The sequence below is a fragment of the Chiloscyllium plagiosum genome, chromosome 25, assembly GCF_004010195.1.
Source record: "Chiloscyllium plagiosum isolate BGI_BamShark_2017 chromosome 25, ASM401019v2, whole genome shotgun sequence".
Classification (NCBI taxonomy): Eukaryota; Metazoa; Chordata; class Chondrichthyes; order Orectolobiformes; family Hemiscylliidae; genus Chiloscyllium; species Chiloscyllium plagiosum.
The window spans coordinates 6,247,185-6,272,575 of record NC_057734.1 but is presented as its reverse complement, the minus strand read 5'-3'; the positions used below and the strand labels follow the sequence as shown (position 1 = coordinate 6,272,575).

At 39.5% G+C, this 25,391-nt stretch overlaps 1 protein-coding gene across 11 annotated transcripts in view; it reads left to right on the top strand.

Moving 5' to 3' along the window:
• fbrsl1 (fibrosin-like 1) overlaps nucleotides 1-21,799 on the top strand; it is a 1,010,193-nt gene extending 988,394 nt beyond the window's left edge. For 6 of the 11 annotated variants that reach the window (XM_043715446.1, XM_043715444.1, XM_043715451.1 and 3 more), the window contains 8 exons: nucleotides 182-214; nucleotides 1,706-1,747; nucleotides 3,966-4,037; nucleotides 4,993-5,128; nucleotides 6,688-6,768; nucleotides 13,005-13,088; nucleotides 15,620-15,845; nucleotides 17,127-21,799. In XM_043715446.1, coding sequence (XP_043571381.1) covers nucleotides 182-214; nucleotides 1,706-1,747; nucleotides 3,966-4,037; nucleotides 4,993-5,128; nucleotides 6,688-6,768; nucleotides 13,005-13,088; nucleotides 15,620-15,845; nucleotides 17,127-18,357 — 1,905 coding nt within the window. In that variant the 3' untranslated portion in view covers nucleotides 18,358-21,799. The remainder of the gene's footprint in view (nucleotides 1-181; nucleotides 215-1,705; nucleotides 1,748-3,965; nucleotides 4,038-4,992; nucleotides 5,129-6,687; nucleotides 6,769-13,004; nucleotides 13,089-15,619; nucleotides 15,846-17,126) is intronic. The other 5 variants (XM_043715448.1, XM_043715452.1, XM_043715445.1 and 2 more) reach the window with 4 other exon arrangements.
• Nucleotides 21,800-25,391: the final 3,592 nt, after the last annotated feature.

Sequence of the window (25,391 nt, the reverse complement as noted above, 5' to 3'; positions counted from 1 at the left end):
CATGTAAACCAAAAGTTCTTTGAAATTGCCACTGAGTGATAAACTCAAGTTTGGGTGAGTTTATTGCATTAGACGCTGACCAAAATCTCGTTAATTTATCCAAGAAGGTTTTTATGTTGTCAGTTCCCATTAAAATTTTGCTTCTGTTAATATAATTGTGCAACTTTTCTGTCTTTTCTAGCAGTTGTCAGATCCATACAGGCAGTCAATAAGAGTAAGTGAGATTAACTTTTTGCAATGGTTACTTGTCTTATGAATAAACCTTGCACTTTATTAATTTGGTTTGTTTCTATTCCAAAACATCTTGTTTATAATAGAATGTTTGAAAGTATGCACAATGCAAGTCCCAAGTTTGTTTTTTGCTGACATTGTTTATAACTAATTTTAATACCTGTTTGTATGATTTTGTCTAAAATTTAAGTGGGCACCTCAAACTGCCTACTGCCTTTTTTTGATCACTTCTGGCAGAATTACTCGATTATTGTGCTTCACAAAAGCCATTCATTCTGCTGTTTCATGCTGATATATGAATGTTCATGCACCTGATTTCAACTTTATGGTCCAAAAGAAACACAATATGAAGAGTTATTTTTCTTTTCTCCATCTGCCTGGGAGTTTCTCTGGACTGTACTTCATGCCTGCAGAACCTTTACATGGGATTTCTGACACGTTTCCATTTTGACACATATTGTGGAAATTCTAATTGGATACTTCTTAAATGTTAAAGATAAAAGGGTAATTTTGAAACTGAGCTTTTTTTTTTAAATTTAATTCGGTTTGTAGATAACCTGAAGTGTTGAATCAGATTTTTACGATTCCAATTGGCCTGACATGAGCTTAGGAAAAATTCTGAAGTATGAAAATCATCATCATTTATTTACTAATAAACAGACCATGATGTATCTAATTCAGTCACTGGTGTAAGGAAATGGCAAGCTTAAATTATTTCTGAACGTTGTAAAGACAACAACTCTTGTTCTTTGAAAGTTGTGGAAAATGCTTAAATAAAATTAAAGATTTCTGTAATCAAATAACTGTGTTTGCTCTGGTGGGTTGTGCAGTTGTAATAGTGTGCATTTCTGTAAATATTATTTTGTCGGTGTGATTAAGTAATTTGGAGCAAATTAACTTAGTGCTGGTTTTCCCTCCATAATGCTCTAAATGGATAAACACAGCAAGTGTGTTCATATTTAAAATTAATACAGAATATTCAAAATGCATAGTTGTATGATTCTATGTGCCTTTTGGCTTAGTCCCAACCAAATAGATTATATAAACTTTACTGAACCTGTCCTATCTCCTTTCTGTGATCTACGTTGGGGCCCAATTTCAAATCTTATTTGCTTTTTAAGCATCATTTGAGAGTTTACGTGGTTATCCACACATCAAAACTTCTGTTCCTGTAGTGATGCATTCATTGTGAATGCAACATTTCTTTGAAATCTATTGAAGTTTGTTTGCTTTCTGGCAACAAAGGATGAGAAATGAAGGCGTTATCACAAAGTTCTGACTTCAAACATCTTTGTGCTTCAGCAAGGCTTTCTATCTTCCCTCTGAACACTTCTTTGCAGACTGCAATTGAAGGCCAAGGGGAAAACTTATGGATGACTTTGTTTTAAAAAAAAAAATCAAGACATCTATTTTTGACATGGTTTCATCCATGAAGAATTTATTTGTTTCATTTGTGTTTACTGTTTTCTTCCAGCTCCCACTCAAAAGGGTAAATCTACCTCAAAAACCAATGGGCGTAAGTATACCTTGAGTAAAAGTATTAATTGACACCCCAGTTTGCCTGGGGATGAGTCCTAGGCCAGGGATTCCATTTCATAGAAGTCAGGTTAAAGGCTGTCCGGGAATTATTTTGCCTCTTTTGTTTTTGGATTTCCAGAAAAATTCTTCAAAACATCCTTCACTATAAAATTTATTGGACTTGATAGCTAGACCTTGAATTTGATGGCACCAGGTATTTTTGCGGTCACAACTTCAGGCTCTTTGGGGCATTTCCAAATTAGCCTGCTCACTCTTTGGTTACCTGAAGATCTAATTCATCTTTTCTTCCCCTCTTAATACAAGAGAATTAATGATAGAAGCTCGGAATACATACAGTTCTGACCGCTATTATCTTCTATATTCTTAAGCTTGACCTGTTCCCGACTTGCTCCCTATTCAGCCAAGGATAGTCAGTATTCCTGCTGAATTCTTCTACTTGTATTGTTCTCAAAATATACTTGTAAACTATTTTTTCTTTTTAATGGGGGTCAGGGTGGGTTGATTCACAGCTGTTGGCTTCTCTGGCTGGTTTATGTACACGTTTGCGCCATGATTAGGAAAAGTGAACTGTTTTATTTATTTTTCTTTTCTCCTTCCACCCTCCCCTGTCACAGAAAAGGAAGCAGATTATAATAATGGTAATTGGCAAGCTCTCGCTTCTTCAGTACCCAAATAATAAGCCTATCGGTAGACATCTTTACAATCATGATGCAGGGAGATTCAAATTACTTCAACCAATATGGAATTTGTTAATGATAAGTACTGAATGCTTTGGTTTATCTCTTGTCACTGGGTAAGCAGTTAGTGTGCCCTTGCACTATATTTAGTGAACAAGATATTCTGGAGTTCAGGAGAGTGTAACAAATAAGTAGCATGCTTAAGTGTAGTATTTAGTCTTGCACAGATGTCTGTGATTTATTGAGTCTGCTACCTTATGCTTGTTAGTGCTGTTGATCTGGAAATAATAACATTGATGGCTTGGCTCTCAATAATAGAGACAGCTCAGCTGTGTACTGTAATACCTTGGCTGCCTTATCTAACGCAGACATGTGCACAGACTTCATTTTCATTTCATGCCCCTAGTATCCAAATATCATTGAGATCATGAGATAATCATTCTTTAATTCTAAGCCCTCAAGGATGAAGGAGACCTAAGATTCTACCTTATGGGTGCATGTATAAACAGTCTACTGCTGTACACATTGGAAATTCAGTCAACTGTGAAGACAAGACATTGGTCAGTTTATCATAAGGAATGGATAAGCAGGTTTTGGAATATGTCCCACTAATACTGACCTCTATTCCATCTCAAAATAATAATGCATCACCCTGAGAAAAATCAAGGGTCATTCAAGAAGAACTGTAACCCAAATATGTATTAATTTTGAGAAAGTTAACCATAGAAGTTGCTTCGAAAGAAGCCATGACAGACTGCTCCTAATATTAGTGTTGCATTTTGGACCTGCTTTTCATGAGATGTAGCCATGACACCATCAGGTTGTTTTACAATCTGCTATAGTTCCTAGTCAAATTCTTCTCATTCAGAAAGAAGTGTCAAAATAAGCTGTGGCATGAGCAGAAGATTGTTCGCCATAGGTGCAGTAATTCTTATTCTTCAAGTTCTCCTTTGCATAACAAATTTCCATTGCCTGAATTAGTGAGGGTGCTCTTAATCAGGCTTCTTACTTTCATCATGGAAGATAAGCAATCTCTTGCTGAAAATGAAGAACCGAGAACGTAGCTTTACTGTTTCTGATTCAGCTGAAATTTAAATTATTATGATTTCTTCAAATAAAAGTAGCACTTTTATAAAATCAAAACTGTATTGTCATCTACATGTGTCATCTTGGCATTCCACTCCTAAATGCAGTAAGTCAGTCCAAATCTCATGTGCAAGGTGCATTCTATCTCCTGATTTACATATCCTTGTTCTGGTGTACATCTGTTGATTTGTCGAATTAAAAGCAGTCTTACCATAGGATTGAAAATAATTTTTTTATTCATACGGATTACCTCACGTTAAATATTTGCTTCAAACTTTGCAGCATATATATTTGGGTACACACCATTTAGAAGGCTTTTGGCTTCTTATTGAGTGCTTTGCATTTTGTTTCAGTAAGCCTATAAACATGCATGTTTTTGTTACTGCAGTTGAAACAAGTCTACTAAAATGTATTGCGTCTTGTGTCTTACAGAAACCTGGGAAATGGTGTGCCGTTCATGTGCAGATTGCCTGGCAAATCTACCATCACCAGCAAAAACTGAAGGTATTTAAAAAACAAATCTTCTCAATCCCAGAATTGACCATTTTTGTTTTCTCTTTTCCCAAAGTATTTTTTTAAATGTCAGTTTAAATGAATTTTTTTTTTCTTTATCCTTTCATGGGATGTAGGAATCACTGGCAAGGCCAGCATTTACTTTATATCACTATTACCCTTGAACTGAATCATTTGATAGATTAATGGTAAATGTAGGGGAATGGGTCTGGACAGATTGCTCTTCAGAGTGTCAGTGTGGACTTGTTGGGGGCAAAGGGCCTGTTTCCACACTGTAGGGAATCTAATATAATATAAAATAATTCAGAGTGCATCTAAGAGTGAACTACATTGTCATGGATCTGCCAATATATGTAAGCCAGACCAAGTAAGGACAACAGATTTTATTCCCTAAAGGACATCAGTGAATGAGATGGGTTTTTACGAGAATTCATTGCTTCATAGTCAACCTTACTGAGGATAGTTTTCAACTGACATTATTAATTGAATTTGGACTCCATCAGCTGTCATTGTGGGTTTTCAACCAAATGTTTCATATTATTCGCCTGGACCTCCAGATTACCAATCCATTATGCCATCATATTCCCCGAAATATAATCAACATCAGAAGCTGCCATGTGTGTTAGAATTTTGGCAATGTATGTGAGCCATTTAGTCTCACGTCCTGTCTTCCCCTCCCAAGCAGAGCAACAATGTTTTTTAAATAATTCTGTCCAAAATTATTAGCTGAAATCTCCTTTTTGGAAGTGCACTTAATTAAAAGGCGATCAACAGGAATACTGTTTTCACAAAAATTAATTTTTCAAAAGGAGTTTTTCACATTCCCTGAGGAACTTCCCAGCTCCTATCTCCCATTTTATCAAGACAGAAATCAGCCAGTTTATGTTATGAAGCAATTGGTTACTTTTGGTACATGATACTGAAGAACTTTGTTGTACTTTTAAAGCAACAAATGCCAATGGACCATCACAAACTTGAAATAGGGGGCAAGCTGGACCTGTTTAGTCGACCACCTGCACCTGGAATATTTCCTGGATTCTCATATCCACATGACCTGGCCAGGCCCCTCTTCTCAACCACAGGTATGTTACCTGATGACATGAAATGTTTTATTTCCTCTTCTCTTAGATTATACTTCATTCATGCTGAAACGCGCTGGAATGGATTAGTGCATTTATCTTTCTGACACCTCATAGTACAAAGGAATGGCAAGTTTCAACTTGGGAATGGCGTTCTTTGGGTTTCTCGTTGCTCCTATTAGTAAAGCACCTGATGGTTTTATTGTCTGACCAAGAAATCAGCAACTTTTTCAGAAAGCCTGTTTGCTAAATGTTGCATCCAAACTAGATGATTGAACCTGTGGAGTTTATTTGGTGTTTGAGATCCCACAGCATTGTCATGGTCCTGGTTTTAGGTTCCATCTCTGCTTGATACTTTAAATCATTCCAAAAATCTTGTAATCAATATCTTTAGTTTTAGGTTCAACCTCTTAGCAAGTGAGAATCGATCTAAGGTTCATCTTTCTCTGATCTTACTCATGGCAGTATAATATATATATTAATTTTACACCTTGGTCTGAATTAAATCTTTAAACATTAATGAGTGTTTAGACTAAAGCTGATTTCAATTTAAAATAATGAGCCATCCTTACTTCGACAATACAGATTGGACTTTGTTGGCAGCTATCCTCCATAGATTGGTAATTCATCCAGAATTTCAGTGCACTAGGTTCCACTTGCCTATCGGTCTGACCCCAAGCACAACTAAATCAAGATCCTCCTCTGAACGCCTTTGCCCTAATCCTATCTCTATAGTCCCGTTTCAGCCCTTACCTTCCTGAACTTCCTAACCCCTTCCATCTTACTACTTATCACTTCTTTCAATCATCTTTCCTAAAGTATTTATCACTGCCAGCATGTCGGGTGTTTACTACACTAAAGCCATGATGACGTAGATGCAGTTCACTGGATATTTGATGAAGGTTTCCTGGAAGTCAACAAAATATAGCGATTCAAAACGTTAACTAAATTACCATCAGATGAAATGTTCACTGATTGTGTATTGTTTTTATTCCCCTGCTGCTGGCACATTGAAAAACACCTCACTCCTTCCAGGCACTGCAGATGTGCTGATATCTTTGGTATCCTAGTAGATATGTGTTAACTTTGACTAGCTGTCCAGAAGACAGATGGTTGGCTGCCCAGCCAATACTGTGTTCGATAACGTACTGCCACTTTGCAGCATTTCCTTTTGTTTCTCTGGTGGATCTTCATTATCGCCTTGCTGGTGTCCTGTGCATTACAAAAGTTTGTAAGTGATCTCATTTAAAACCCGTCACTCGGGTTCTCATCTGTTAGATGTGTCCTGAGATCTTGGCGGATTGGAAAATGACAGTCGCCATCAGTCATTTGGAAGGAGAGTAAAAGATATGTTTCAATGCATTTCCATTTCAACAGAAAGCTGCCTCCTGGGTTGATGATATAGTAATAATTTGAACTATATGTACGTGTTCACTGAAATGACCCTATGTATCTCTATTCTCTGATGACTTGTTAACAGTATTGATGGATTGTTGCTTTCAGCTTTTCTTGACTCCTTTATCCTTCATTTAACCGTGGCTTTTTTTGTCCTTTCTTTGTAGGTAATGCACATCCAACTGCAACCACCTTTGGACCTCCACCTCATCACCACAGCAACTATTTACCCACTGGTCACCTGGCAGGTGAGAACTGTGGGCTGGGGAAAGGGGATGTGAGTGAGTGAATATTTACAAATATGCAACCTTATACTTGGGTTTGACAAAGCAATTGCTCACATTGCATTTAGTCACAGCTAAATAAAATTATGATCAGGTTTTCTTTCACTTAACAGTTCCCTCAGCTGCTTTCTTTTCCAGAAGGGATACTATAATAGTGCCTGTTGCAATTCAGCGGGTTTCAGTACCTTGTGATATCACTGCTATTTTCTGGTTTTAATAATGAAGGCTCCACTAGCGTTTCAACATCAATTTATAAGGTGCCAGTTCACTCTTTTGCAGCTCCAAAGTCCACTCCTTGGACTTGAAACCAACTGTGCTGTTTTTTTTTAAATGGCTTATTTCACTGAGATGGAAAATTCTGCATTAATGACACTGCAGCCTGAAGGCATCAGCTAAGCAGAATCTTGCATGGCTCCCTCTGCCTATTAAAATTCACCTGGTCATTGATATAGCTGATTGAATAAGTTTGAGTCATAATTATGGAGGACTTAAGGGACTGAAGTTCGGTAGCCTTGACAGAACCCAATATGAACATCTGTGAGCAAATTATTACTGAGTAACTGTTGCTTAATGGCACTGTTGCAGATGCTTTTTGCTTAAATTACTGAAGACCAGGAGTAGGATTATGCGATGGTAATTGGCTAGGTTGGATTTGCCTTGCTTTTACTAAGCTGACATACCTGTGTAAATTTCCACGGTGTTGAACAGATCCCAGTATAGTAGCTGTCCTGCAGCAGTTTGACCATGGGAGTGACCAGTTCTGTAACACAAGTATTTTTCCAAGTCTGCGTGAAATGAGTCAGTCTTGATCCCTGAATATAACCTGACTGTCAATGTTTGCTGGTTCCAAACCTTCGACAAGACTGGGCTATGGTTCTCAAACTCTTTTTTTGTTGAGGAATCCCTTTTCAAATAGATTAGCAATCTCAGATTAGACCATAAAACACAGGAGCAGAAATTAGGCCATTCAACCCATTAGAGTCTGCTCTGCCATTCAATCATGGCAGAAGATTTCACAACCCCATTCTCCCGCTTTCTCCCCATAACCCTTGATCCCCATGACAATCAACGACCTATCTTTCTCTGTCGTAAATATACTCAATGACATGGCCTCCACAGCCTTCTGTGGCAAAGAATTCCAAAGATTCACCACTGTCTGGTTGAAGAAGTTTCTCCTTATCTCTGAAAGGTCTTCTCTTTACTCTAAGGCTGTGCCCTTGGGTCCTAGTCTCTCCTACCAATGGAAACATCTTCTCAACATCCACTCTGTCCAGGCCACTCTATATTGTATAATTTTCAATTAGATTCTCCTCCCCCACCACCACCACCACCAACTCCCCATCCATCTAAACTCAATTGAATATAGAGCCAGACTCCTAAAACGTTCCTCAAATGTTAAGCTTTTCATTCCTGGGACAATTCTCGTGAACCCCTTCTGAATCCACTCCAGGGCCAGTACATCCTTCCTGAGATATGGGGCTCAAAACTGTGCACAGTACTCCAAATGTGGTCTGACCAGACCCTTATAAACCCTCAGAAACACATCCCTGCTTTTATATTCCAATCCTCTCAAAATAAATGCCAACATTGCATTTGCCTTCCTAACTACTAACTCAACCTGCAAATTTCCTTGAGAGAATCCTGGACTGGAACTCCCAAGTCTCTTTACACTTCAGATTTCTGAATTTTCTCCCCATTTAGAAAATAGTCCATGCCTCCTCCTCTTACCAAAGTGCATGACCACACACTTTCGCACATTGTACTTCATCTGCCACTTTTTGCCCACTCTCCTAACCTATCCAAATCATTCCTGCCGCCTCAATGCTACCTATCCCTCTGCCTATCTTTGTATCATCTGCAAACTTAGCCAGAATGTCCTCAGTTCCTCCAGCTAGATCATTAATGTATAAAGTGAAACGTTGTGATCGCAACACTGGCCCTTGCGGAACACCACTTGTCACCGGCTGCCATCCTGAGAAAGACCCTTTTATCCCTACTCTCTACATCCTGCCAGACAGCCAAGCTTCTATCTCCATTGCCTCTAACACCATGGGCCATTATCTTACTCAGCAGATTTCTGTGCAACACCTTCTTGAAGTCCAGATAGATGACATCCAGTAGCTCTCCTTGGTCAAACCTGCTCATTACCACCTCAAAGGATTCTAGCAGACTCGTCAGGCAAGACCGGTCCTTGACAAAACCTGCTGATTTTGCCCGACTTTACCATACATTTCCAAGTATTCAGAATTCTCATCCTTCACAATGGACTTCGAAACCTTACCCACAACCGAGGTTAGGCTAATCAGCCTATAAGTTTCTGTCTTTTGCCTTACTCCCTTTTTAAACCGAGCAAGCGATTTTCCAGTCCTCTGAAACCCTCCATTACTGAAAGGTGCAAGTACATTGCTCAATGCAGTCTTAAGGCTACTGGGAAAGATGTAGAGGCAAATCTGAAATGAAATTATAAAGAGGTACAAGCATTATAGAAAGGTATAACGAAGGACTTTAAATACCCCAAATATAGGTTCAGATAGTGGTTATATTAAGGACAGATGAGATAAATCATTCTTAGATTGTGTTTAGGAAAGTTTTCTAGAGCAGTATATGTACAGTCCAACATGAACAGCACAGTTAGACCTGGTTCTCAAGAGCAAGGTGGTACAAATTGATCAACTATAAGTAGGGGAACATGTAGGGTGAAGTGATCATTGTATCATAAGATTTAGAATAATGGTGGAAAAAGGAATGGGCAATCCAGAATAAGAATAGTTAATTGGGGAAAAACCAACTTGAATGGGGCAAGACAGAGCTGAACCAGACATACTGGAGTAGAAGGTTGGCAGGAAGGCCTGTAGCTGAATATTGAACTATTTTTAAAGAGATGGTTTGGATACAGTCAAGATATATTTCCTCAAAAGGAAAAGGAGGGCAAATAAATCCAAAGCTCTCCTGGATGAAAAGAAGTTACAATTATGATAAAGCATGCACTGACAAGAGTCAAATAGCAGATACATATGAGAACCAAGTTGAGTGCAAAAATCTCAAAAGCAGTGAAAAAGCAAATAAGAGAAGTGAAAAAAGACTAGCGGTTAATGTAAATGGAACGCCAGACTTCTATAGGCCAGTAAAATTCTGTGTCTTACAATTGTGTTCTCCACAATCACCTGATGAAGGAGCAGCACTCCGAAAGCTAGTGCTTCCAATTAAATCTGTTGGACTATAACCTTGTGTTGTGTGATTTTTAACTTTGTACACCCCTGTCTAATACTGGCATTTCCAAATCAAGATTTTATAAACCTCTATACGGTCACCCCTCAAACTCTTCTGCTCCAGTGAAACATGTCCCAGTCTCTCCTTATAACTTAAACCCTCCATTTCCAGCAACATCCCAGTAAATCTTTTCTGAATCCTCTCCAGCATAATAATATCCTTCCTACAACAGGGCAACCAGAACTAGACGCCATACTCCAAAAGAGGTCTTGGGTAGTAAAAGAAGGAATAGGGCTCATTAAGAACTAAAATGGAGATTTATAGATAAAAGAAGGGAGCACATCTGAGATAATAAATGCATGTTTAGTATTTATCTTTACTAAGGAACCAGATGCTACCGAAGTCATTTGACAGAGGAGGAAACTCAGGTCACGGAAAAGGTTCAAAATTGATGAAGCAGTGATCTCAGATAAGCTGTTAATACTTGGAATTAACAAAGCACCTGGACAGAATGGAATGCATCCAACAATATTGAAGGAAACAAGAACAGAAATTATATAGGCACTGGCCATAATCTTTCAGTATTCCCTGGACACGGGGGTGGTACTAGACAGCTGGAGAATTGCAAATATCATGGCCTTGTTTTAAAAAGATACTAAATAAAAGCCCAGCAATTATAGACTAGTTAAAGTAATGGAAAACCTTCTGTAGAAACAGTAATTTGGAATAGAATTAATAGTCATATGGGCAAATATGGGCTATTTAGGGAGAGTCACCATGCATTTCTTAAAAAGCGTTCTTTGAAGAGGTAGTACAAAGAGTTGATGAATATAATGCTGTTGATCAGTGCACATGCCAGATTTTAAGAGAAACATAATAGCTTATGGAATAAAGGGAACAGTAGCATTGTTGCTGAGTGATAAGAAACAGTAACCAGTGGTTAAGAGCCATAAAAGTAAATGTGATGTGAGAAGAAATGTTTCCACCTAGCGAGTAGTTCAGATTTATAGTGCACTGCTTGGGATTGTGGTAGAGAAAGGTTAAATTGAGGCATTCAAAAAGGACTTATGTGATTATTTAAATAGAAATACTCTGCAACATTTATGATTTGGAGATGCTGGTGTTGGACTGGGGTGTGCAAAGTTAAACATCACACAACATCAGGTTACAGTCAAACAGATTTATTTGGAAGCACTAGCTGTTGGAGCGCTGCTCCTTCATCAGGTGGCTGTGGAGTATAAGAACTTTTGCTATTAATTCTGTGTCTTACTTATACTCCACAACCACCTGATGAAGGAGCAGTGCTCCACAGCTAAAGCTTCCAAATAAATCTGTTTGACTGTAACCTGGTGTTGTGATTTTTAACTCTCTACAACATTATGGGGAAAGGCCAACAGCATAGTGCTAAGTCAGTGTTTATTCAAACAGCTGGTGCAGACAAGGTGGGTAACATGCACTGCACAATAACAATTCCATGATTCTTCGAATACAGAAATAACAGCAAGCTGAAACAAATTGTTGCCTGAGGGAAAATAATTCCATGCCACTCATTTTTAGCACTTAACCTTTTAAACAGAGAGTGTTGTCTGAAACTTATGATTAGATTACTTACTTCGGCCCAACAAGTCCATACTGACCTGCCAAAGAACAACCCACCCAGGCCCATTCCCCAACATTTACCCCTTCACCTAACACTGCAGGCAATTTAGAATGGCCAATTCACTTAACCTGCACATTTTGGGATTGTGGGAGGAAACCCACACAGACACGGAGAGAATGTGCAAACTCCACACAGAGAGTCACCTGAGGCAGGAATTGAACCCAGGTCTCTGGTGCTGTGAGGCAGCAGTCCTAACCACTGTGCCGCCCATGTACATAGAATCACGCAACACAGCATTTTCTACTGTGATAATCATAAATATCTTCAAGGGATGTTAGCTTCAAGGATAAAATAGCTCTTTTACCTAAATCAGCATGTACAAAAGAAACATAGGCAGTGTAGTTGTTAATTGTAATTACATCAATTTTCGGTATAGTTTTCGTGAGTTCTTGTCAAATGAGTTAAAATCAAAGTTTATCATAGTAAAACATGCTTTCTAGTAGATTTTCTGTGTGGCAAGTTAGAGTAAAATTATCTCTTAAATATCACGCTGGAGCATTCTTTGAGACTGGTGTGAATAAGAAACCTCAGACAAATTGAGTGTGAAATCCTAAGGACTTGGTGTTCTATTTTTTTCTTTATCAGTGGTTGGAAAATCTAGTTTTAGGATATGCAAATAAATTTAACAGTCAAGTCTGGATATTTTCAGTTGTTTTAAATAAATGAATAGAATTAGAATCCATACAATGTGGAAACAGGCCAATTGGCCAACAAGTCTGCACCGACCCTCTAAAGAGTTTCTCACCCAAACCCATTCCTCTATCCTATTACTCTACATTTCCCCTGACAAATGCACATTGCTTACATATCCCTGAACACTGTGAGCAATTTAGCATGGCTAATGCACCTAACTTGTACATCTTTGGACTGTGGGAGGAAACAAGAGCACCCAGAGGAAACTCGTGCGCACACGGGGAAAATGTGCAAACTCCACACAGACAGCTGCCCGAGGCTAGAATCAAACTCGGATCCCTGGCGCTGTCAGGCACCAGTGCTAACCACTGAGCCTCCGCGCAGCCCACAGATGCAGAACAAAAACACCTGTTCTCAAGTCATTGGACTTTAGTTTAACTAACCTATGAGCCTGCTGTTTTACTAGCTTGGAAAAGATTGCACGCGTTCAGACAGGTTTTATTAGGCAGTTAGAAACAAGATGCTGCCTGGTATTAAAGTGAACTATTTATACATCAAACCTTCTAAAGGAATAGTCAACACCATTTTACAGTAAATCTCACTGAGAGTCAGTCTGCAAAATTAAATGCATGTCCTCAGACCTCTAAGTCTTTTATAGCAATGGCTGACTGTTTTTTAAATCCATGTCGTTTTACAGATCCATTCAGTCGAACAAACACCTACGGTGGCCTTGGAAACCTCAGCACGAGTGCCTTTGGAGGATTAGGCAATCCAGCACTTGGTTAGTGGACATTTGTATTGTAAATCTAAAGTATCATTATTCATTGTGTTGTCCTAACACTTTTTTTCAGATAATGTATTTATTTAGATTGGTATTATCACTGGACTGTTAATCTAGAGACCCAGGTATTTTCTCCTTTAGTGTCTCCCACTTTATTCTGGTAAAAGGGTGACTGTGGGTACCTGCATTGGGCCCAGTTATGCCTGAACCTTTACTTGTACCTGTCCAATAGTGGCCCCCATCCACAACTCGTTCTCTAGTAAGTCATTGACATCATCAGTGCTGCTTTCCCCTCTCATCCAGAATGGGAAAAGTTATTTCACTTACAATTGCCACCCTGCTCTCACTTTCACCAGTCCATCTCTGACTCTTCCCTTCCTCGACATCTCTGTTTCCATTTCTGGGGATAGGGTGGCCACCAATATCCATTACAAACCCACTAACTCCCATACACTCCCATTGACTATACACACACACTCTGCTTGCTGCAAAGACTTTATTACATTCTCCCAGTTCCTCCAGACCTGTTTCAATGATGCCAACTTAGACAAGGAGGCCTTCACAATGTCCACCACCTTCATCAACCAAGGATTCCTCGCCACCATTGTTGACAGGACCCTCAGCCATGTCCGATCCATCTCCTGTACTTTGGCTCTCACCCCGGTCTTCCACACAGCAATAGAGGCCTGTTATCCTCACCTACTAATCGACCAGCATTCGCATCCAAAGGATTAGCCACCATTTCTGCCACCTCCAATGGGATGCAGCCACCAGACAAATATTCTCAACTCTCCTTGTCAGCCTTCTGCAGGGGCTGTTCTCTCTTGGACACGCTGGTCCACTCTTCCTCCATTCCAAGCACCTTCCCTTGCAGTCACAGGAAGTGTTACATCTGCCCAATTACTTCCTCCCTTCCTCCCTCCTCACTATCCAGGGCCCCAGACATACCTTCCAGGTGAAGCAGTGTTTTACCTGCATTTCATTCAATCTAATCCACTGTATTCGCTGCTCAATGTGGGACCTCTGTACTTGGCCAAACAAAGCACAGATTGGATGAAGGTTTGCAGAACACCCATGTTCTGTCCACAAAAATGGCCCTGACCTTCTAGTTGCCTGCCACTTCAACACACCACCATGTTTCCTGGCTAACATCTCTTTCTCAGGCTTTTTACAATTGCTCCCAACGAAGCTGAAAGAGCAGCACCTCATTTTTCACTTGGGAACCCTACAGTTTTCTGGACTCAATATCAAGTTCAATAATTTTAAGGGTGGAACTCTTCTTCTCCCATGTTCTTACTCCAAACCCCACATAGCAGGCCTTGTTGTAACATGGGCTGCTGGTCCCAATTAGCAGCTATCCACTTTCCCAGGGCTGACCTTTACCCATTCCTTTATCTGCCCAACTGTTGTTCTCTCTCTCAGGGCTCCATCTCCACCTATCTTTTAGTCTTTTCCCATTCTCCCATCCCATCTTTATTATATATACCAACCTTTTTCTAGCTACAGTCAGTTCTAAAGAAGGGTCACTGGACCCAAAACGTTAACTCTGCTTTGTGTTCACAGATGCTACCAGACTTGGTTTTCCAGCAATTTCTGTTTTTGCCCCAGTAATGTTCAGGGGACCTGGACTGGAATTCTGCCATGGCAAATGAATTGAATTCAATTTAAAAAATCTGTACTTAAGAGTCTAATGATGACTGTAAATCCATTGTCAATTGTCAGAAAAACCCATCCAATTCCCGAAAGTTCTTTAGGGAAGGAAATTGTCAGCCTTCCCTAGTCTGACCTGCATGTGACTCCAGACCCACAGTAATGTAGTTGACCTTTAACTGCCCTCTGTGCAATTAGGGATGGGCAATAGATGCAAGCCCTAGCCAGTGTTGCCCTTATCCCATGAATGAATTTTATACAAAGGAAGGAGTGCAATTACTTGTTTTGACTAGCTGTGGCAGTTTGCCAATGTGTTTACTTCATGCAGGAGTTAGCTATCTTAATAGGCCATTAACACACACACACATGTCCTGCTGACATCTTTGCCAAGTCCCTTTAAAAAAAATCAGAAGAATGCAGCTGATGATGTGATAATGTTGCATTGCGTATCCCACTTTCTAAATCTGGCAATTATTGCTGTCATGCAGGTCATGTAGGAGCTGCCCCGGCGGCATGAGCATTCTTTCTCAAACAATAGTACAGACATCAGACTGAGTTTTTACACTTGACTCATTAAGGGACTCGAACCATCTGGGTGTAACATAGGCATTCAGGCTTCATAAGTGCAAGCTTCCACCAGTATTGCTGTATGGTGGCATGGAGTATGCACTATCAAGACTAAATGTCTTTACTGTGTCCCTGTTCTAAGTCTACTTCAAATAAGCAACTCAACTGTGAAAACTTGACTGTCAATGTCCAAATCCAGCTCCAAGTGTTTTTTTTTTGGCTTGGCAAAACAGTACATCATAGAATCTTGTCCATCATGTGATTTTAAGTATTCCACTTAATTTGTTTGTTTCTCATATATTCTACTTGCCTAGCTTCCAACAGCATGTTTGGTCACAAAGAAGCTCCAGGAATACAAAGCCTCAACAATGCTCATGAACCGTGGAACCGTCTCCATCGAACTCCACCTTCATTTCCAACCCCACCACAGTGGCCAAAGCCAGGGGAGTCTGAACGAAGCTCCTCGGTAACTAATCACGACAGAGACCGAGATTTGGAGAAAAGAGAATCTTCACTTAAAAGTGACAGAGAGAAAGAAAGGTACGTGCCTAACTATACCATCTTGTTCACAGGGAGTTCTCTATCAGTAGCGTTCCCTGTGTGAACACATTCTATCTACTTCACTTCATGTGTTATAGGGTTGATTCTTCTTGATCTGAGCATCTTCCTCCATAGACTAATGGTTCTGTGCACATCAGGTTCTCACAAACATTTTCCAATTCATCATGCGAATAAGAACATGATTTAATTATCAAGAACAAATTGATCCAATTTTTGAACAGTTTTCACTGTTGCTGTTGGAAAAGGTGCTGTGCATATGGACTCGCTTCACGTGGACAATTTTGATTACAATGGGACTCACAGAAAGACACAGGATGCCCTTCTTCCCTCACACCCCACTGCAGAATGAAGCAGCCATGATCTGAAATTTCCAGCAGTTTGTAATATTCAATCGTAGTTTGAATGCCAATGCTAATAGGATATCCTGTCAGTGGGCCTGTATTTTGCAGCAAACCAATGCACCAAACTAAGTTGTGGAACATTAATCCCGACATTTATTTGTAATGTGGAAGATGATGTCACCCATCGATAAATCATCCCTTCATTTGTGTTTATTTTGCAAGGGGGATGGGCAACACAAATCATTAAAGAATCAAATGTAAAATCAGTTCTAGAATCCCACAGTGTAAAATACAGTGATCTTTGGGAGTCTTAATTTGTCTGTTCATTATATTAGAATCATCGAATTTTACAGCACAATGAGCCTGGTCTGCCTTTCACGCCTGTGCTAATTCTCAGGAAAAGCTATCAATTTAGCCCTGTAGCCCTGCAAATATTTCTTTTCTGAAATCACTTTTTCAAATTATTGTTGAATCTGCTTCCAAATTCCTGCAAAAACATTACAAGTCATTGCTTAAAAAATATTCCTTATCAAATATCTAAACAGTTTATTTCTGACTTAAAATGAATACCATTATGTTTTGTTGACTGAATCGAGCAAACATTCAGTTATAATTCTGCGATTCTATGAAAAGACATTTCAGCTCTGCGTAATTGTAAGAAAAAAGCCTCATTTTGATATATGCAGCTGTCCATCAGCATTGCAAAAGAGATAACATTAGCGTTCTATGTATCGACCACATGCAGCGTTTCACTTTAAAAGGTCCCATTGACCTGTGAGATATTTCCAGAATTTCATATTAAAAATAATTTGCCTACAAACTTTCCAAACTTTTCAGATTAACTAGATTTGAATAACCGATTACCAGACATATTTGTTTGCAGTACCGTGCAGTTTAAAACATTGGCATTTTTTTCTAGGGACGGAGTGGAGAAAAACAGGCACTCCAACCGATCATCACCAGCATCTGCTCCAGTCAACCATCAAATCAACAACCTCATCCACAGCAACAGCCGAAGCATGAATGATCCAAACAGGCACCACAGCAACACTGAGCGAGATCGGTCAAAGGAGCTGGAGAGGGAGCACACAGACCCACTGAGAGAATTCCCCGGCACTGAGCATAAAATCAAGGAGAACCGGTCACCAGTAAAGGATGGGCAGAGCCATGAGAGACGACTACCTGAAGAAAACACAAAACCAGTTGTGAGGCCCAATTCTCCATACAACAGAGGTGTGCTGAGTGAAAGCATGAAGCTCAGCAATTCAGTGAGCAAAGACAGTGAAAGGAAATCAGAGCCGTCCTGTGACCTCCAGAAAATAAAGAACGATGTAAAGATAAAGGAAGAGCGAAAGGAGGATAATGAAGTGATGGTAATAGGTTCGGACTCATCTCAGCATCCAAGGAACAATGAGCCACCTCACCACACATCCATACACGGACTTTCACTGGGTCATTCTATGGGGCCCATGCCCATCACAATGAGCAGCATCCACCAGATGAACAACATGAACGTGCTGGACCGTGCACGAATGGTAACACCTTTCATAGGCATGAACCCGCTGGCGGGAAGAGAACGACTGCCCCACCCTGGATTTTCATGGGATCCTGTCCGGGATCCTTTACGTGATGCATACCGGAGCTTTGATTTGCACCGCAGGATGGAATTCCCTTTACGCACAGATTCCATGCACCGGTTCCCAACATCAGCTGGTTTCTATGAGCATGATCGGTCATTTAGAGACAGGGAGCCTCATGACTACAATCATGAGCATGTTCTGGAGGTCAGACGTGAACAGGAGCGCTTACGACACACAGATGAAAGAGAACGTTTGCATCTAAGGGAAGAATTTGACCGTGCTAGGTTACATGCCTTGCACACGTCTGCTATGGATAGTCACTTGGCACATGTGCCGTCCTTTATGCCTCATATAAGTGGAATGCACTACCCAAGGCTAAGTCCATCCACTGCCAATCACAATGGTATTTTGAACAGGACCCCACCAACTGCAGCATTGAGTGCTCCACCTCCTCTTGTACCAGCAGGCAGTGCACGGTCTGTCTCTCCCCGGAGGACTACACCACTCACTAACTCAGAGTCCCGGGACTACTCCCCTTCTCGTAATCCCAAAGAAGTTGAGGCAAGGTAGTTCTTGGACCTAGTGACGGCTGTCCTGTATATGAGATCCTTTGATTCAAATAATGCACTGCAACAAGAAGAGAACCCTGTAAATTTATAGAATTGAAGCACAGTTGAGAGGGATATAAAGTCTGAACTTTGATATCAGAAGATTGCTTATAATTGGAATTAATATATTATCAATTATAAATCTCTAGATTTCTTTGTGCAGAGAAGAATTCTGAAATCATGTTTGTACATTTTTCCAATATTTGAAATCTAATTTGTATGAATTTGTAATTTTATTATTTCACTTCAATTTGTTTGCTTTTCAGTTTTGTGTTCTGTTTTTCAGCAATTACAGGCCTCGGACTATTTTAATAATACCCAGGGTTTGCAATTGGTATCATTAATCAAGATACCAATTTACAATGAATCCACTGTGATGTTTCTTATTGAGGCCAAAAATGACTTTATTTGCTTCCCAAAAATGTCTGTGTATTCTGAGAAATGTACAAATCTGAATTTGTTTTGCCTTATTAACAATTACAAGATATGCAGAACAGGTCCTTGTGGTTCGTGTACAAATGTAAATACTCTGTTGATACTCAGAACATGCTAATTAAATTCTTTACTTAGGTAGCCTTTATAAAGGGTTTCTGAAACCAGAACAGCTCACTGGATATTTGTAGCACAGTTATTCCTATAGTGTCACGTGGAAGTGTGCTTGAAGCTCAGTTTCAGAGAAGCATATTCAATTCAACTATGCAAGAACCGCAGGCAGGTCTTTCACAAAGGCTGCGCTACCAAACTAATGGCAACATACTGTGGGGTGGGGGGAAACTACTGTGTGCAACAGTGGAGACATGTAAATCCATTAAGCAGACACAATACAAGAGGGAGAGACAAAAACTGTTGGACCAATTAGGCACCCAGTTCAGAGAAAGATTTTATTTCTCAATCCACAACACAGACAATGTATTGGGAGAAATTCTTAGTGGCTGACAAGGACATTCAGTGTGGACCTTGTGTAATTGTGCAGTGTTTTTATGGAATCTGTATACAAAACAAAGTAGTATTTTAGGATCAAATCTCATAGTAACATTTCTAATAAAATACTGTTAGCAATGAAGTGCTTAAACAGGTCTTTCTTGCAGTGTGGTTCTGACTGAACTACTCTGCCTGATTCTTCATTTCTTGGTCATATGTAAATTTTGCCATGTTTTAATTGCTGGACAAAAAAAGCAGCATCTGTGTTTATATATCTGGGCTTTTACTCTGTAGTTACTTCATACATCAGCTGCCATTTCTTTCTTTCTGCTCTGTACTTTGGTTTCTGTATTTTAAACAGACTTGATTCCTGTAGATCAATGAGACAAATACAGCATTGATTTTGAGACAAAATGGTTGTTTGTTTGTTGTGTCAGAGGTCATACCAATTGAACTGGTTAACACCACCCCTTGAGTAGTTGATGCAAAATTGTTTTGACAATCCCTACAGAGAAGCTGTATGCCTGTGGCAATGCTTTTTTTGTGATCTTCAGCTGAGCACTATACGGTCAGTAGTTACATTATTGGATCAAGTAAAACAAAAACCTTCAAAATCAACATAGGGCCTTTGTTTCCCTATTCATTCCCAAGCAAAAATCTGTTTAATGTGAAAATATCTCACTGGTTTACTTATTAGAGGATGTGATACATTGTAATTCTCACTGCAATTCTATCCATGCAACTTATATGGGTCCTATCATCCAACTAAACCATGGCAAGCTCATGAGGTTAATTTTTTTTTCATTCATAAAATGTGAATGTCACTGGCTATGCCAGCTTTACCCATCCCCAAGGGGACACATTTAAAACTGAAAAGAATTCAGTGAGCAGTTAACAACCACATTGCTGTGGTCTGGAATAGTGTAGACCAGACCAGGTAGCATGGTTGGATGGTAGATTTCCTTCACTGAAGGTTGTTAATGAACCAGCTGACGACAGTTGACCATGGGTACTTGATTATCATTCTAGTAGCTTTAAATTGCAGATTTTTGCAAAGAAGCTGTGCCATGCTTTGTTTCATTGTATTCAGCAGTTGTTTTCTTTCACATTACTGTGTATTTGTACTTAGACTTTATTTTCCCTTCATCTTGTTACAACAAGTTTGAGTTTGTTTTCTTCTTTGAAAGTTTGTTTAAGCCTGCATTCATGGAGTGAAAAGTTGTTTGTGAAATAACTGCTTGTGATTTTGATGTGTTTTTAATTTTGACAGAAGGGTTTTACTGATTAATACTATAAAGTGAACTTTTACACACTATAAAAGTCTAGAATATAGAGCACCTGACAGCACATTTGTCAAGACAGTGAGCTATTCAGCCATGTAGACCACAGATTTCTTAAGAACATAAGAAATGAGACAGGAGTAGGCTATTCGGTCCCTCAAGCCTGCATTGCCATTCAACAATCTCATGATTGATCTGCCCCAGGGCCTCAACTTCTCTTTCACACCAGATCAGTCTAGCTGTCAGTTAACTGATATTTCAAAAATCTATCCACCTCCTCTTTAAATATTTCCAGTGATCAAGATTCCACAATTCGCTAGGATACGGAATTCCAGACATGCACCATCCTCCACGCCACAGGGGGCCCTGCCACAGATTCTCATATATATCAATAAGACCAAGTCATTCTTCCAAACTCTGATGAATGAAAACAAAACCCCCTGTCTAAATATGCTTGATAATTCAACCCTTTCAACACAGGAATCAGCCTCATGAATCTCTTTTTAATAGGAGCACCAAAAATGTACACAGTACTCCAGGTGTGGCTTCCCCAACACCCTGTACAGTTGCAACAAGACTTCCCTTTTTTTAAAAGGTTTCAAACCCCCTAGCAATAAAGGCTGAAATTGTGTTTGCCTCCTTAGCATGCAGTTGCAGAAAGTAGCTATCTTTGTGTTTCATGCACAAGAACACTCTAATCCCTCTGGACTGTACTTGTTTGGAGAGTCTCCCAAAAAGTATTTAACATTTTCTAACCTTAAATTTTTTCTGCCTTCTCAACCTACTTATATTGCCTTGAAAATTCCTTACATCCTCATCATAATATTCCCTCCAATCTATTTTTATATCATCAGCAAATAAGACATTCAAATACCCCTCCTCCAAGTTATTAATAGAGGTAGTAAATAATTGAAGCTCTATGATTGATCCTTGTAGTACTTCACTAGTTAGGTCTTTCCAACTAAAAAGAACCTGTTAATTCCAATTCAGTCTTCTGTGTGCTAACCAATTCTTAATCCATGCTAATACATTAGCCCCAATGCCATAAGATCTTGTCTTGTTTAATACCTTTTTGTGGCTCCTTTTGAAAATCCAAATATCCATCTACCCTTTTATCAACTCTGCTTATCATGGCCTCAAATTTGTCAAACATGATTTCCCATTCATAAAACCATGCTGACACTGGTTGTGTTAAGGTTTTTTTTTAAATTACCTGCCTTTACTTTCTTAATAGTGGACACTAGCATTTTCCTAACAACAGATATTAGGCCATAGTTTATTGATTTCTGTCTCTCCCTTTCCATAAACACAGCAGTTTTCCAATCTTAGATCATAGAATCCCTAAAGTGTGGAAGCAAGCCATTCAGCCCATCAAGTCCATACCAACCCTCTGAAGAGTATCCCATCCAGATCTACCCTCTTACTTTATTCCTGTAAACCCCACATATCTCATAGCTAGCCAACCTAGCCTCCACATCTATGGACACAATGGACAATTTAGCATGGCTAATCCACCCAAACCAGAGCACCAGGAGGGAACCCACGTAGACAGTCACCCAAAGGTGGAATTGAACCCAGGACCGTAGCAGATAACAATGCTAACCACTGAACTACCATGTTGCCCCAATCTGCTGGAACCCTCTCAGAATCCTTTGAGTCAAGGAATATTTTAACCAATAACTCCACTATTACTGCAGCCACTTACTATAAAACCCCCTAGATGCAGGCCATCAGGTCTTGGTAACTTGTTTGGTATTAGTTTTTTCCAACAGTAAAGGTTCAGTTGCCATAGTCTTCCCAGACATTAGCACTGTTCTGTCATTAGAGAGAGATGACTGCTGGTAGTTTAATCTGAGAGACCACACCTGAAGTGAGGAGTAAGACTAAGAAAGAGAATCCTTCATGATAACCTCAGGCAGTTTGGGAATTGAACCCATTCTGTTGGTGTCACTCTGTATTGCTAATAGAGCACCCCCCGCCCCCGCCAATAGTTTTCCCCCTGTGAAGGAAACTGTTACAAGATCTATCTTCCCATTAACACCTTGGTTACCTGTTATCTTTTGGATATTTATCGTCTCCTACACCATGAAGACCTGTGACAAATAATGGTTTAAATTAACTAAAATTTCCTTGTTCCTATTACCAATTCCCCACTTGCATCCTCCAAGGTTCCCACACTTAGTTTAGGTTTTTAGTCATCCACTGCTGGTTCCTAAAAATAAAATCCCAATCTTCTGACCTACCGCTAGTCTTCGCAGCTCTCAAGTCTTAGTTTTTGTTTATAAATTCTCCTGGATCACTTTTTGTTAACCACGAGTGGTTTCCCCCATCCCAAGTCCAATTTTTTTTTTTGACTGGAATAAACCTTTGCTGAACATTATGAAACGTCTGCTTAAAGGTCTGTTTCTGCACATCTACCATCTTTCCCCTTACTCTGTTTTCACAACTTGTTTCAGACAACTGTTTCTTCATATTTGTTCTGATTAAGAGAGGACACTAGTCTGAGACTCAAGTTACTCCCTCAAACTGAAGTTCTGCTATGTTGTAATCACTCCCCCTTAAATGATCCTGAACTACTTTTAAAATAGCTTACTCCCAGGTGACTTATGCAGTACACTGCTCTAAGAAGCAATCCATGATGAATACTAGGTTTTTGTCCTCCACATCACCCTTGCATATCTGATTTGTCTAGTCAATATGCAGATTAAAATTACCCTTCTTACACAGCTCCATTATTTCCTGATGTATACTTTGTCCTAATTGATAGGGTCCTGAAGAGTTGCCTCAATCACTCCCATCCATGACTTTCCGTGGCCATTCCTTATTACACCCAAACCAATTCCCCATCATAATTTGTTGCACTTGTATCACAACTTACAACTGCATGGATATCATCCTTAATTAACAAAGCTACCCCACCTCCTTTTCCGTTTTGCCTATTCTTCTGTAACATCAAGTACCCTGAAATATTGAGTCCCCTTGGTCATATTTTATGCTGATTTGTTGATCTAAGGTAACAGCAGCAGAAAATGCTGCAATTAGCCCTGAAGTTCCTGAGTTGGAGAAATACTCGAAGGAGAAAGTGAGGACTGCAAATGCTGGAGATCAGAATTGAAGAGTGTGGTGCTTGAAAGGCACCGGTCAGGCAGCATCTGAGGAGCAGGCGAATCGATGTTTCAAGCATAAGCTCTTCAGGAAGATGAGCTTCCCGATGAAGAGCTTATGCTTGAAAAGTCAATACTCCTGCTCCTTGGGTGCTACCTGAGCAGCTGTGCTTTCCCAGCACCACCCTCTACGACTCAAATACCCAAAGGACTCAGATTTAGGTTGGATAATGACAAAATCAACATAAGGAAAAATCTTTTTACACAGCAAATGGTTAGGATGTGTGTGTGGTGGAGGCAGATTCAATCGGGGTTTTGAAAAGGTAATAGGATAAGCATGGAAAGAGGGGATTTTCAGAGGAAGGGCAGGCCAATAGGCCTAGCTGAATTAATCTTGCAGAGAGCCAGCTCAGACACATTGGGCCTGTCAGCATTGTGAAAATTGTAGGATTGTCGATAGAAAAATCATTACTTGTGAAAACTATCCATCTTACATAGTCATGAACTGTGCTTCAGAGCAGCATTGCAAGAAATTTTCAAATGTTTGCATCTTATTTGATGCATCATGTTTCATGTTCAAAGGATAAATTGAACATTAAAATGTCAAACCTTTCAAATTGCACTTAAATGTGAGAAACAGCTCATCATAAACAAGCTATAACTCTGAATCTATATAAAAAAGTTTTAAAACGCTAGCATTCTGAAACATTTTTCAACTACAAATTTCATACTACATATAAACATTGCAAAATCTCAGTTAAGCACAGCAGAATGTAGAAAATAGGAGCTAAAGCAGGCAATTCAGCCCTTCAAGCCTGCACTGGTATTCAATATGATCATGGCTGATCATTTAAATCGGTACCCTATTCCTGCTTTCTCCCCATTCCTTTGATCCCTTTAAGAGCTACAACTGTTTCTTGAAAACATTGAATGTTTTGGTCTCAACTGCTTTCTGTGGAAGTGTGTTCAACAGGCTTACCACTCTGGGTGAAGAAATTTCTTCAAAAATGTTCAGAATAAATAAACTTGGGCAATATTAGAAAGTGAGATGAATGTTTTTCAGTAGCACCTCTCTTAGAATTTAATTGAAGTGCTTTTATGTATTTACTTCAGTTCAATCGGTACCTGAACTTCAACAAATAGGAACAGTGAGTAACCAATTCCACATCACTTTTCTAATCAGAAGCAAGGCTCCATTTCAGCTGAGACACTGAATAAAATGTAATTGAGCTTCACTGTTCTAAATCACACTTATCTTCCAAAATATATCTGAACTCTCTGCTGCAATTCCATTTCATGTCCTTTCCCCATATTTTTATGAATTTTAGTCGACTTGTTCAGAAGTGTCATGACACACCTCTGGACCACCCAGGTCTTTTAGCTTAAAAGGTAGGGACACTACCATTGTACCACAATAGTCCTTCACATATCCTTTATAGATATTCTCCAACCTACCTGTTCAGAGGTGTTTTTACACACCTCTGAAATAGGTGGGGGTTGAACTCAGGCCTTCTGGCTCAGAGGGAGGAACATTGCCACTCCACCACAATAGTTGGCATATCCTTTTATATTACTCGTCCATTACTTGATTGTGTTGATAAAAGTCAAAACTTTTCATCATTTGCTCAACATGACAATTCGCAAGATATAATTCAAGGAAAAAAATCAACATTTATACTTCCTGGCAGTGC